This window comes from Streptopelia decaocto, assembly GCF_964273445.1.
Source record: "Streptopelia decaocto genome assembly, chromosome: 1".
In the NCBI taxonomy this organism is placed as follows: domain Eukaryota; kingdom Metazoa; phylum Chordata; class Aves; order Columbiformes; family Columbidae; genus Streptopelia; species Streptopelia decaocto.
Genome location: NC_138663.1, coordinates 80,934,789 through 80,949,145, shown reverse-complemented (window position 1 = coordinate 80,949,145; position 14,357 = coordinate 80,934,789). Strand labels below are relative to the sequence as shown.

Here is a 14,357-nt window from a genome sequence, read left to right as displayed (position 1 = left end):
AGTTAATATCTGATAGCATAAGTTTTGTGTAGGTGATATCATCAAATCACATACTTCAAGATTAAGAGAGAAATTTCTTAATACCACTATCCTTTATTAAAGAAATATTAGAACTTGATTTATCAGAAGGAATGACTTTTCCTTTAGTTGCAAGGCTCAGCTTGAAGTTTTCTTGGCTTCTGGAAATATCTTGATAAGGAAGTTCCCCAACATAGTTTGCTCTGAGACTGCCTTTGGCAGTAGAGTTGCTTCCCAAGTAAGTGGTGATCCCCTCCTATGCACAGAAGATATTAAAATAAAAATTACATACTCTTGGAAGCAGATGGTATACCACTAGTGATAGGCCTACTGTAGTTTGGAATCCCTGACAATAGCACAATAAATACGCTTTCAGTAATTATAAGGATAGTAAAAAGCAATCTCAAGAAAGAAAAAATGCCAAAACAATGCATTTCCCTGTTAGGATGCAAAGGAATAATTACTTCTTTTCTTTACCCTAGCAAATGTATTTATATCTGCACAGTTAGGAGTATCTTGTTGCCACATTTTTTCCTTGGATTCTGACTCCTACATAACACACTAAATCATGAGTTCTCCTAAAACTAAGCTTTCTGCAAGAAGATGGTTAACTGTATAGCTATTTATTAAAGTAAAACTTAAGTTAAACAAAACGTACTGCCTATTCTTCTAGTGCACGGCTCTCTTCTCACAAACACAACAGACTAATTTTTCATAATTACAAGTGTTTCAGTTAAAACCCCTTTAAGTTCTTTTAAATTCTGATGTGCTCCCCTTACACTTTTCTTTGGGCCACTTTTGTTGCCTTTTTGCTTGCAGCAGAACTTTAACCAAGGTTTCCCTTAAAACATAATTCTCACACAAAACAGGGATCTGAGGCTACATGGCAGAATCAAATATTCAGCATCTCAGAGCAGAAAGATCAGAATTAGGGAAGACATGCTTTCTTGGAGTCACAGTTTCCAAAAATACTGTCAGGGATCAGTATACTTCATTTGAAGAGTCAGCATCAGTCATTCAGCAATTTTTGCTTCAGATTTGACTCTCTCTAGCAGACTTAGCCTTTGAAATTTTAAGTTAAGAATTTTAACTTGAACTAAAATTTCGAGTTCCAAGTTAGCTTTAAAGATGACAACTGTATTTTAAAGAAAGAAGAGGGATCAATAATGGAGCAGTACTACCTCAGTATATCACAGATTACATTTTGTAAGCAACTGCAGGAAGAAGTTCCTTCACCTTTGCTGGAACCTAAACAAAACGGTTCCATTTAAAGGTGAAATATATATTGATACATAATTATACTGCTTAATACATATTGCTTGAGGAAACAAAGCTTGCTTTCTTGTCTGGTGGCACTTCTGCCTATGCTACCTGGACTGGACTACTTATGTGTCCTAATTCATCTAGAATACCTTTTTCAATAATAAAAGAAAAATCTTAACATGTTGTAGAAGACCAGTTACACCTCAATAATCCAGCTCCCAAACTTTCCAGCTTGATACAGGTCCCATATCAACAATCACAGCAAAATGTTTTGAACCAAAAATCGTAAGAGGGACATTGCAAGTCTGTCTTGACATCTAGGAGACTTCCTCAATCCCATTTCATTCATTTAAAATTACTTCTAGGTGGCCTACCATAATTGCCAAGACAAACCATTGCCACATTGTGAGTTTCAGTATTGAAGTGCCTACTGCGCTCCCTCCAATTTTTCTGACGTTGCTCATTTCATCACACCTAGCTAGTGCCTAGAAAGCAAAACCTTTATCGTGTCAGAAGTATGGACCTTGGTAACACTACTCAGGTCCGTTCAGCTGCAAAGACAACTCTCTCTCACCCTGCTAAGGGATAGGAAATGACCACAGGGCTGTGCAGCAGTAGGCATGGGAACATGGTCATGCACCTTGCCTCATAGGATCAAGCACAAGGGGCAGAAGAAAAATGACGTGATCCACCAGGGCAAACTCAGTGCTGCTGAGAGCCATGCAGTAGTAGCTCTCCTGGAACCAGCAAGGACACGCACAGCCATGAACTCTCCCGCTTCATGCATTGCTCTGAAGTCACAGCAAAACATATCCTAGGTTCCAAACAAATTACTGTTTCCTTGAAGTAATTTACATTTTTATGAAATGATACTCATCAGAATCATGGACTTTTTCTCTCCACTGGAATTATGTTATTCTGTGATGATGGTATAGTTGGAGGGACTCGGTACACACACATGTTGACCCCTGTTCAACTACAGCTTTTAAAAAATACAGTTACACCACTGAGTCAGCTAGAACTTGTGTAGAAGTTTTGAAACAAGTCCTAACTGACAATTTTTAAGTTAGAAGTTTCAGTAGCTGTTTTACAAACTTTCTAAAGAAGCATGCCTGAGCTACCTGAAGTCCTGACACTCTTCATGACTCTACAACTGTTTCACTGGAAGTAGGAATCTCCAAAGAAAACCCTTGCTTACAGGAGAGTGCTTTTGTTTTTCATCACTGTATAGCAAAGTACTGTAAGACTGAAATATAAAGCTTCCATTCTCTCCCAGAAGCGAGAGACAAAAAAAAAAAAAAAAAAAAAGGAAGAACCAATGTGTTTTAGCAATCCCTGTGGACCAAAAAAGAAAGATAAACTAACTTCAGTGCACAGATCAGAATTTTGGGATTTGCTCATATCATACTGACAGCAGCAGATCAGAACCTACACAAACAGAAACATTTCTTGCTATCTCTCATATAACACAACTACCTAATATTGCAATATTTTAGACTTGCATTACGTAAAGTGTTTGAGAGATTCCAGTAAGGCACAACTGAATTAGTTAAATACATTAAACTGAATATCACATCCAACTCTGCAGGGAACAGATCCTTCATGGAGCTTCAGCACTCTGAGGTCTCTCCACACTGAGAGTCAAATGCCAATGCGGAAGATTCATTTCAAGAATTGCAGTCCAGATACAAACCAAAATGTTATTGTGACATGCCCATAAATATCTAATAATCTTATAACACTTTACACAAATTTATCCATTGTGATAACTTTAAAGACTGAATATCCAGGTGACTACTTAGTTTATGTTTACGCAATATTAAAAAAGTTTTTGCTTCACATCACAGTTGTGATGAAACTGCTGAATGAAATAATCTGAGACCAAGTAAAATACGGGAAAATATTCTAAAATCAACCTTTTGGCAGTTTTTGCATTAATTTTGAAGCCTCGGTAGATTTCTTGAAATATTTGTATTTATTTTTTTAAGCATGCCTAGCTCTCAAAATTTAAGTTTCGATTTATCTAAACTCAGACCTAGATATTTCATGTATGGACCAGTATCCAAGCTCTATCTTTTTCTGTACTACAGCTTTGCAGGAGGAGGTTATTTTTTTCAGAACTACTATAGAGTTTTCTGGAAAGAAAAGGTGGGTGAAAATAAAACCCAAAGGGATAGAAAAACATTTTTAAAAGTCAAAGTGTGTCCAGGATAACAGCAGAAACTGATCTGCAGTATATGGAAAGAAAAAAGGATGGAAGGAGGGAAGGAACTACTGGTTCCATGTCATCTTCTATTTTTTTTATTATTATTTTTTACAGCAGATCAGTAAGACAAGACAACACTGCTAATTCTCATCTGTACTCAGATTGTACACTTTGCTCTCATTTTCTTCTCCCACTGCAAAAATAGTATCAGTCCATAATCTTGACCTTAGAAAAGCAGACATCCTTAGGGAAACTTCGTCCAGCAGAGTCCAAGTCCCTTCTTAATTTAACATTGATATATTCTGTTTATTCAAAAGTTCAGACTCATAGTTCGTACTAGGAGTTAGAACCAGGCCCTAGATATGCAAAGCAACCTTTGAGGACTGAATTAGACAACAGGTGATTACAAGGTCTTTTAACCCAAACTTTAACCCAATAATTCTGACTGTTTAAACAGAACCTAGCTAAGAACACAGACTCTCACTCACCAAGAGTATGCAACCATCTCATATTATTTTAAAATTCAATTCTGTGACAAGCACCTACCAAGAGAAAATAATTATATTCTGAGAGGTTTTAATGAGATTAAGAATGCTAAGAATGAACCCCCATTTTTAAATCTTGAGATGGCAATGGATGCCACCGCAAAAATTATTAATTTTTTTTTAAATGTACATGTGCCTTTCTTGATATTTCCAAAGTCCCAAGAACTGACCCATTTGGATTCCCCCAAGGAACTTTTCATTCATATTATGTGTCCTTTGTAATCAACACTGAGAAATGTCGCTTTGATTAAGCACAATTCTGAATGGCTAAGACCACAGTACAATAAATTCTCCAGAGCTATCTTTCAGAACAACTGATTGCTCTCCAGTCTTAATCCCCCAGAGTCTTATTTAATCAAAGTGATGTTGCTAATTAAGGATTAAAACTCAGAATAGAGTAAAAAGGAAGGATTTTTGTTCTTCTCTCCTATGGGCAGGTCAAGGAGGCAGAATCCTCTCTAAGGAACTAGACAGTCTCATCTACCTTTGCTAAAGCTGCCTTATTCATTGGAGTTTGGTTTCAATTCAAAACTCTTTCATATTAACATAATTGAAGGAAAAAAATAGTTAGGAAAGACATTTCCAAAGGAAAAGAGAGCTGATTCACCAAAATCTTCATTGATTCTTCAGCATTGCATTGTCAATATGCAAATGTGCTCAGTTTTGATTTTAATAACCATGCATGTACAGAGAAAGAAAAGGAGGCAGTTTAGAACTTATTTCACCCTGCCTCAAAGCAGGAATCTGGAGGTTCCCACTGTGACTTTTTTCATCCTTACTCCACAGTTTAACCAGAAGGTAAAGATGAATGTATATAGCACCCTAAAGTGCTATAGAAGTGGTGAATAAAGGCAAATATATCATAAAAAATGACCTCCCTGACACACAGAGATATAAATAATTAACATGAAAAAAGTTTGAATTTTAAGAATCACTTTAGGAACAATTTCTCCTCAAAATTTTCTTAAAAACTTTAAAATATTCAAACCAATTCACAAATGTTGATGAGTTTATTTAATGCCAAAACTTCACAGCAAGAGAGATGAAACAATACAGGAGATTGCTACCACCGAGCTTAGCAATTAGAGACAACTAGCAATCCCTAGTTCAAATAAATCAGCAGACTCCACTGCTGCCTGTCATTGCTAAATATTTACTCTGATGTAAATTATAATATATGATTGAATTTTGCGACTGTTAATTAGAGAGTAACAGCAAAATATCCTAAAGGGATAACCATGTTAAAGGTAGAACAGTATGTTCCATTTGGTTTTCTAACAGCAACCAGGCTATCAAGTTCATGAGCACTGAGGCAAATCAGTTCATCCTAATTTTAGCTGAAGATTTCTTTAGAAAGCCAAAATAGATGATCACCTACTGGTCCTAGGAAAAGCAAAAATTTAGGAAAAGTTTTTACAGAAATTCTTGGCAACTCTTCCAAAAACCTAAATGTGTTGCAGATAAAAACAAAACATGAAACCCACCATCTGTAGAATCTGCCTTGTAAGTCAGCAGTGAATTCCAAGGCAATTCTACAGTACCCCCAACAGATATTTAGCTGACATTAAGTTACTAACCAGTTGAAAAAAGAAAGAAGTTCCTTTGGTCCACAGTCCTCAAGGTTGTATGCACTTAATGGACAAACTATAGCTCTTATGCCTCCTATTCCCAGACTAGCTGTGAGCAGTGCAAAGTAGAATATTATTTTCTGCTCTCTTTTGGTTAGTGTATGAAGAATATGTCGTCTGTCAATGTAAATATCTTCAAAGGGGAATGCCACAACAGGTAATAGGGCTGTGCCTAGAATTGGAAAGAAAATTGTTATTTGAAGTGGATTACAATCATACTGATGAATAAGACATATTTTTTAAGCAGTTATGTTGAAAAGACAGATTAAAAAAAATCAGAGATACACAACTAGAGGAGTGCAAAGAGAGAGAGTCTTAATTCTGTGGAGATGCAGAACCTTTCTGGATGCCACCATATATGGTAAGTCAAGACCACTAAGGACCTCCAGGAAAGCAATCTTCTTCTGAAATGCTTGTAAGGATTCAGGTTCTTCAACTAAAGAGCTCACTTTTAGTTCCTCTCACTGGCCCTCCCCATTCCCTGTGCATAGAGAGAAGTTTTATAGCTCTACACTTGCCAGAGGGCACCAGTTAAAACATGTAAATTCATCTGATAAACCATCAATGAACAGAAAAAAACCCACATTTCATGGTGGAGCACAGCCTTTTCTGCATCTTCTTTAAATCCCGGAATTGTAATGAGAATCATAATTTAACAAATTCTCAAAACTTTTATGGAAAATTTAATTTTTTTTCTGCTTCAGCTTCGTGGAAAATACATGATTTTCAGAAACATTATGTAGAGAAGCACTGCCATGAATTGCATTTAGCACATCTAGTCTGCAAAGCAAGTCTTTCAAATTTACTCAGCCACAGATTCTGCGAGTTGTAATTGGAGGCTAAAATCAAAATATATTGATGTCTCAACAACATCAACATTAGCCATGACTAAGACTACAACTGTGCATCAAACACTAATACGTTGGGAATGTTTAATGATCTATCTCAAAAAAAAAAAAAAAAAAAGCTGAAAAAAAGAAAAAAGGCAACCAAACAACAAAAACGTTCTGGTTAAAACAATACCTGAATCCAACAAATTCTGTTTGTGTCACCAGTCTCCTACTTTAAGATGTATTTTGAAAGGAAAAGGCAGAAGGAGATTTCAAACCAGAAGCCCATGGGTAAAACACTGGAACATAATCAGCTTCTCTACTTAAGGCAAAGTTTGTTTAAAGTAGTATATGCTTAAATACATCTTTCCCTCTTGTCCAAATACAGAAGTCATAGTATTGAGATTTTATTTTATGTAAAGATATAACAGCTGGAAAACTGTTTCCGAACTTTCTCTCAAACTACCTCTCTGACTAAATCCTTGCATTTGCCCAAAACACTAGTAACCTTAGATGCTTGTTAAGGGGACCAATTTTAAGAGCTTAGTATCCATGTTCTGAACAGCTAAGCCACCTTAGAGGAGCCATGTTTGTGCACCAGCTATCCACAAGACGCACATGAAAATGTTGCTTAGTCTTATTCAAAGCAGAGCCTCAGAAAAATGCATATGCAAAAAAATGCAGTGTATTTTGTAGAGGAGAGTAATTAGCTGTTAGAGAAGGTGGCCACAAGGTTGGAAAAAAATGTTAGATTTCAAACACAAAGGTCAATAATGCATTTCTGCAACAGAATAACCAAAATACGAAATAGCCACGAGGGTGTCACCTACCTAGGAAGTGTAGAAACATGCAGATGCACACAAGCTTGATCCTCCCCACCAGGTATTCAGCAAGCCAGCCAACCAGTACCGGCGTCAACATGGAGGTGCCTACAAAGCACATATTGACAATAGCTGCCTGGTAGTTGCGATAGCCAAGTTTGACAGTGCAGAAAAGGATCATATTGCAGACAATGCCAAAGAATGTGAATCGCTCACACAGCTCCACCAGCAGCACACAAATAGCCTCTTGGAGTTTTTTCTCACGTTGAGACAGGTTTCCAGCACAGTTGCTTCTCACAGGTAATGGTCTTTGCTCCTTGTCAGCTGTGTGGTTCAAAAGTTGGTTCTCTTGCATCTCTCTTCTGTCTGCACCAGGCATGCTTGTCTTTTTTGAGTATGACTGAGTAGAGCAGTTTAAGTTACAGGTATACTTCTGTCCTCCTCCACTGTAATTAGCAAACTGGTAAGACTCTCTCTTTGAATTCCACACTTCATTACTACAATTTCTTAGGGCACCCATCACTTTCACAACACTACATGTAGGATCAAAGAGTTTGAAAAAATTAAAGATCTATATCAACATTTCAATTTAGCAACACTCAGGAACTCAGTCTGTTTATTTAATTAATCCATTTAGGGGTGAACAACATTTTTCCCCAAAATTGTATTACCTGTTAAATTATGTGAATCCAATACAGTATGTGCAACTCAATCTGTATGTTAAAGATAAAGGTTTAAATACACAGGAAAGCTAACATTTTCAGCAGGATTCAAATAACAGATCAAGAAAATAATTTGTTTTAAATAATCTGCTATTTTAATTAGGCAACAAGAGAAAAACTGCAAGTAGAGATAAAGAGAAGGATACTTTTTTCTAAGGTTAACAATATCTAATCATTGTTACATTTTGTGCTATTTTTGGTTGAAATTCAGATAAAGTTAATTATTAAAAGAAGTAATGCTTCTACATTTAAGTGAGAAAAACAAATTTCAAAAGAAAGGAAGTTGAATATACCAGCAAAGAAAAACAAAACAATCCAAAAGCAACCTAAATCAGAACTGTTTCTCTAGTCAGATATTGCACCATGGCTACAAGGCATCATAAGGGGCAGAGGCACAGATGACGTGTTCTCTCATGTCAACCAAAAGAAAATCATCAGCTTAAAAATAAATTAGGAAGGACCAAACTTCTAGTACTTTATAATGGTCCTGCTACCTTACCTACAGAGAAATTTGCAGATTTCCCAGATCAGTATCTCCATTTTGTGGAGCTCTTTAAGGTCACTAAAACCTGTTCAAAATACTCCCAACTAAATGCTTTTAAGAATTAAAACCATTCTGCATTTATTTTGCACAAACACAAATGCATACACGTGTTGTAAGGCAGTGGTAAATCAGGTCTGCTTCTCTAAATGGAGCTATCAATGTCTCTGATGGCATTTTTTGAGAAATAGGCTCTGCTGTCTGTTTCCATCTGTCCATCACAACTACTCAAATTTTACCTCTTCAGAACTATTTATAATATGAGAACTGCTGCATCCCAAACCAGATGCACAATAGTATACAACCAGTGTGGATAAAGATAGATTCCAAGGTTACCTCAAAAAAACCCCAACAAACCAAACTCTGAATGTTGCTGTCAATTTTGATTTACTTTCCTGGCTTCTTTCTAAAGCAACTGTGATTCATACATAAAACCTAGAAGCTCTGAAGCTTAAATTTAACTATATATTGCTCCCTAAAATAATTTGGATATATATATATATATTTTTTTTTCAATCTAGTATGAGTCTAAAGCAAGAACTCAGACACCAAAGAACTTACAGTTTTCACAGATGTCCCACTGGGGATGAAAACAGCTCTAACTCATAGCATGCCAAAATCTATTTGTCTTCTGATCTATGATAACTAAAACGATCTTCATTTGGATGAACTAACAAGAGAAATCCAAGCTACAAATCACTTGTAACTCAGCTTAGCTTCTCCACCAAAGTCTAATGAAACTAATCTCAAAACAAGAAAGATTATGTTTTTGACTAAAAGGCACATACATTTTCTGTTTCATGAAGCCACCCTTATCTGACTGTTCATCAAGAATTTATTTTTTTTTAAGGAAATATTTTACAGTCAGACAGAAAATACCAGGATAAATATACTCTCACTCCTATCGATGTTTCAGTGTAAAATAGCATAACTTCCTACAAATTAGTTTTCTTAAAAAAGTGCAAACTTTACCTGTTCTCATGGGTGCTAGCAATTCAAAGCGAATCATATCATGGGAACTGGTAGCAACAGCAGAGTTAGTAGTTTGGGTGATTGTATCTTAGTCCTCATGTGGTTTCATTTACCCTAATTTTTGGTTACAAGCTAGGGAAAGTAAACAATTGCCTGAGCCTTATAAATGCCATAGAAAGAAGGAGGTGGGTGATTTTCATTGTTACTTTTGAATTGCCTTTGCATGTGACTAATATGGGTGTGGTAGTTAGGATAGTCACAGATCCAAATCACTACATGAGTTAATATGGTCAATGCTAAAAGAATATACAACTTGATATAACAAAATTATGTTTTTGATTCATTTTTAATCACTTATGCAGCAATTATAGGTAGTATATCTAACTACTTGATGTGGTTTTAGTTGATTTCTAGTTGAATCACCTGGCATTCACTTGGCTGAATTTTAATACACAAGGTAGTAGGACTGCATAATGCCTGGTGAAAAACACTATTATTTGTGTTAATATATGTAGAGCTATTTACATACTGAGGCACCTAGAAATGAGATGCATCAAATACCTGCTGTTTCAAAATCCAGCCCTTCTTCTGGCAGTATATTTTTGTAAAGCATTCTTGAAAGGATAGCTCTCAAAATGGGACAGTCAGATCTTGGAGAGAGGTTTGTAAAAATACTTGCTCTAACATGACAGTGTCAACTCACTAAAGGTCTGGGCATTAAAAAAAAAAGAGTTGCTATTTGATAGCTTATCAACCAAGACAGAAGGCTACTTCTACCCATACTGGAACTTATAAATTAGCATTAGGCAAAGAATTAAGTTGGACAGGTTGGAACTTAAATTTTCTCCTAATTTTCTCTGACAAGTGACAGTTGTTGTCATCAGTGTTTTAATTATAGGGGTAGTTTACTGAAATTGAAGAGGTAGAACTTCAGTGTACAGCACAACAGTTCCTCTGGCTGAAAGGCAATAGTGGCTCTAGACTTCTGTTTATGTTCTAGAAGGGTCAGCCTCTATAACGTTTTAGGAAATTTAGTTCAGCTTTACTCTTAGTCTTTTAAAGAACATGTGGAGGTGTTACCTTTAATCATAGCAGCAGCTGTGGTTCCTGCCAAATATCTGGTGGGGGGAAGCATAATTAACGTGGGCAGATTGACAGTGCAACACAGAAATTTTGACATTGTAAATAAAAAATTACGTGGGTCAAATCTTTCTATTTAGTGCCAGGATTCCCATTAATTTGCATGGGTTGAGAAGCTGGCTTAATGACACTGACCTGAGGACTGCAATTTCAAAGACATTGGGAAGACAGAGCAAAAGCTCCAGGGGAGAGCATTGCCAAACAAGGGCAAACATACCCAGGGTTTACTGTCTATGGTGTAAAAAATAGGTCCAAGGTGGTAGGTTGAGCAGGCAGCCACAGTAAAGAAACACAGCTCAAAAGTGGATGACAGAAAGGGAGAAAGCAGGAAAATGCTGCAAAGACAAGTTGGGAGGAATGCTTCTGGCACCGAGCGTACCTGCTACAGCTCCAAGTGACTAATTAGAAGAGTTACAAGACTAATGACAGAAGAGATGTGGTAAAAACACAAGCTAAGACAAGACTTCATGCTTTTCAGGATCACCACTTTAATTTCTTATGCTTATGAAAAATGATCAATTTTAACAAAAAATGGCTGTTACCAGCCCAAGTTTGATCCCTGCAAGGTGTCCTTCAGCAAGGGTCGCTAACCAGTGCTTTCTGCAGGTTCCACTTATGCCTGCTTTCATCTAGGGCAATGTGTGGCCTCAGAAAGGGTCAGAGACTCTGATACTAGGTATATCCTTCTCTCTTTTTATCCTTCCCTGCAGTTATGTGTATAGTAGGGTAAAAATCAACAAATGAAAATTACAAGTCTTTTGAGGCAGAAAAAACAAGTGCTGGAAACCATGATGTCTTACAGGTTGGAGATGACCTGACCCTTGTGAATGTGCTTCACAGGATTTCAAAATGGCTTTGTGGAGGGACTTTCAATTGTAGGAGGAGTATTCCAAAAGAGATTAAACTTTGAGCATGAATTTCCTTTGTCTTTTTCTGTCACCTTTTTTTTATTATTATGTGTCACTTTGGACAATGTCTTATTTCCTTGTGGTCTGTATCCTATTTTGCAGGGGAATAATGGAACTTCTATTTAAACTCTTACCTCAGCCAACCATTCTAATGATTTGTGCACTGCCTATCACTGCAAAATCAGAGTACTTTGGCTGCTGTGCAGAAAGCCTTGAATCAGAACTGGGATAGAATATGATGGTGCTTCTTTTGGAGTTCACAGCATTTGAAACCTGTATTTGATGCTTCTGGAGAACCTAATCAGCACCAGTAAAAACGCTGACGAATATTTGTCTGACTACATATCAGAACAAATACACACAAAACCCAAGTGGTCTGTAAATAATGTAAAAGGTCAATTAAGAAACTGAAATGTAGACATCAAGATGTCGAGAAAGCTTATTTGTGATATCTGATAATCTGTTAATTAGCAAGTCTACTCAAATGAAATTGTTTTATATTTTATATAAATCTATTAAATGTTATAAAAATATGCTTTTAAGGCTTAAAAATAGTATCTATAAAAACAGTTATTAAAATTACTGATTATATGAGAAATTTTCTAGGAAGTTCTGTGACTGTGGTGCAACATCATGTTTTGAATCGTTTTATTTTTGCTTTGTTAAGTATTCTTGCAAAACTTTTCAAACTTTAGCCAGATGTAACCAGGAACCTTAGCTCAGTTCAGCCTTGCTTCAGGATGGACTTAATGCCTGTCTTGTCCCATAGCCACTTTCTTAAAGTGCAAGACCAGGGTAAGACTTTCCATTTAGGCGAAATCTGTATTTTAAGAAGTATACTTTATTATTTTTCCTTGTGTAGTCATAATTAAAAATGATGTAGGAAAGCCATTTTCTTCTTAATTCTTCCAATAGGTAACATATCAATAATCACATCCCTCTCTCAAGATGCCCAGGAGATCCCTGAGGAGAGTACAGGCCTCTTCTGCAAAAAGCTTTCTTTTCTCTGCTTGTCCTAAAAAAGACTGCTGTAGCCAATTCTCCCCAAATCCTACTTTTTCTCCAGTGCAATTTTTTTCTCTCTCTTTCTTCTGTTCAAGCAAGGAGTGTGACTAAATCACAGAAATGACAGGAAGAAAGACTTCCATTGCTTTTCCCACAGTACCTAGGCAAGTTCAAGTGCAAGAAAGTATTATACAACCCATGGACACAGTGGAGCAAGTCCAGCGAAGGGTCAGGAAGATAATGAGGGAACTGAAGCATCTTGTATATGAGAAGAGGCAGACAGAGCTGGGACTTTCAGCCTGGGGAAGAGAATGCTCAAGGGGGATCTTCTTAATGCATCTAAGTACCTAAAGGGAGGGTGCAAAGAGGACAGAGCCAGGCTCTTTACAGTGGTGCCCAGTTACAGGACAAGAAACAATGGGCACAAACAGAAACACAGGAAACTATTTCATAGAGTCATAGAATCATTTTGGTTGGAAGAGACCCTCAGGATCACTGAGTCCAACCATAACCTAGCTCTAGCACTAAACCATGTCCCTAAGAACCTCATCTATACGTCTTTTAAAAACCTCCAGGGATGGTGACTCAACCACTTCCCTGGGCAGCCTGTTCCAATGCCTGATAACCCTTTCTGTGAAGAAATTTTTCCTAATATCCAAATTGAACCTTCCCTGCTGCAACTTCAGGCCATTTCCTCTCATCCTCTTGCTTGTTACTTGGGAAAAGAGACCAACACCCTCCATGCTACAACCTGCTTTCAGGTAGCTGTAGACAGTGATAAGGTCTCCCCTCAGCCTCCTTTTCTCCAGGCTAAACAGCCCCAGTTCCCTCAGCTGCATGCTCCAGACCCCTCACCAGCTTCACTGCCCTTCTCTGAACTCTCTCCAGTACCTCGATGTCTTTCCTGCTGGCTGTCAATCAACACCCCCAGATCCATTTTCACAAGGCAGCTCTTCCCTGAGCCTGTAGCACTGCCTGGGGTTGTTGTGACCCAAGTGCAAGATCTGGCACTTGGTCTTGTTGAACCTCGTACAATTGGCCTCAGCCCAATGATCCAGCTGATCCAGATCCCTCTGTAAAGCCTTCCTACCCTCCAACAGATCAACACTCCTACTCAACTTGGTGTCATCCGCATACTTACTAAGGGTGTTCTCAACCCCCTCATCTAGACCATTAGTAAAGTTATTAAACAGAACTGGCCACAATACTGAGCCCTGGGGAACATCACTCATGAGTGGTCTCCAACTGGATCTGAGTCCATTCACCACAACTCCTTGGACCCAGCCATCCAACCAGTTCTTTACCCACTGAAGAGTAAACACCCATAAAAGCTTCTGGGGTTGTGAAACACCAGAAGAGGTTGTCCACAGAGGTCTCCGTCCTTGGAGATATTCAAAACCCAACTGGCCACAGAGCTGAACAACCTGCTGTAGGTGATTCTGCTTTGAGCAGGGGGGGTCGACAAGACAATTGCCAGAGACGCCTTCCAACCTCAACTTTCTGTGATTCTAAGTAGCAACATTAAATGAAAAAGCAGAATAAAAGCAAGAAGATGATAGAGGAAAAAAGAAATAGCTTATTTTCCTGTTGCTCATATCCCCTCTGTAAGTGAAAAAGGTTTGCTAATTTACTTTTACTTTTTTTTTTTTTTTTTTTTTTTTTTTTTTCCCAGTGAGATGCTCTTAAAACTGCTTATCCTCAAACCTTTGTTATAAATGAAAATTATTTTGGTGTGATTACCTTGTTCCTTCAAACTGC

At 37.4% G+C, this 14,357-nt stretch overlaps 1 protein-coding gene across 1 annotated transcript in view; it reads right to left on the bottom strand.

Moving 5' to 3' along the window:
- The window catches only part of SLC15A5 (solute carrier family 15 member 5), a gene marked incomplete at both ends in the record, with an annotated part of 34,505 nt that extends 26,815 nt beyond the window's left edge, over window positions 1-7,690 (bottom strand). Inside the window, 2 exons of the mRNA XM_082075982.1 lie at window positions 5,610-5,832; window positions 7,321-7,690. Of these exons, the coding sequence (XP_081932108.1) occupies window positions 5,610-5,832; window positions 7,321-7,690 (593 nt within the window). The remainder of the gene's footprint in view (window positions 1-5,609; window positions 5,833-7,320) is intronic.
- Window positions 7,691-14,357: the final 6,667 nt, after the last annotated feature.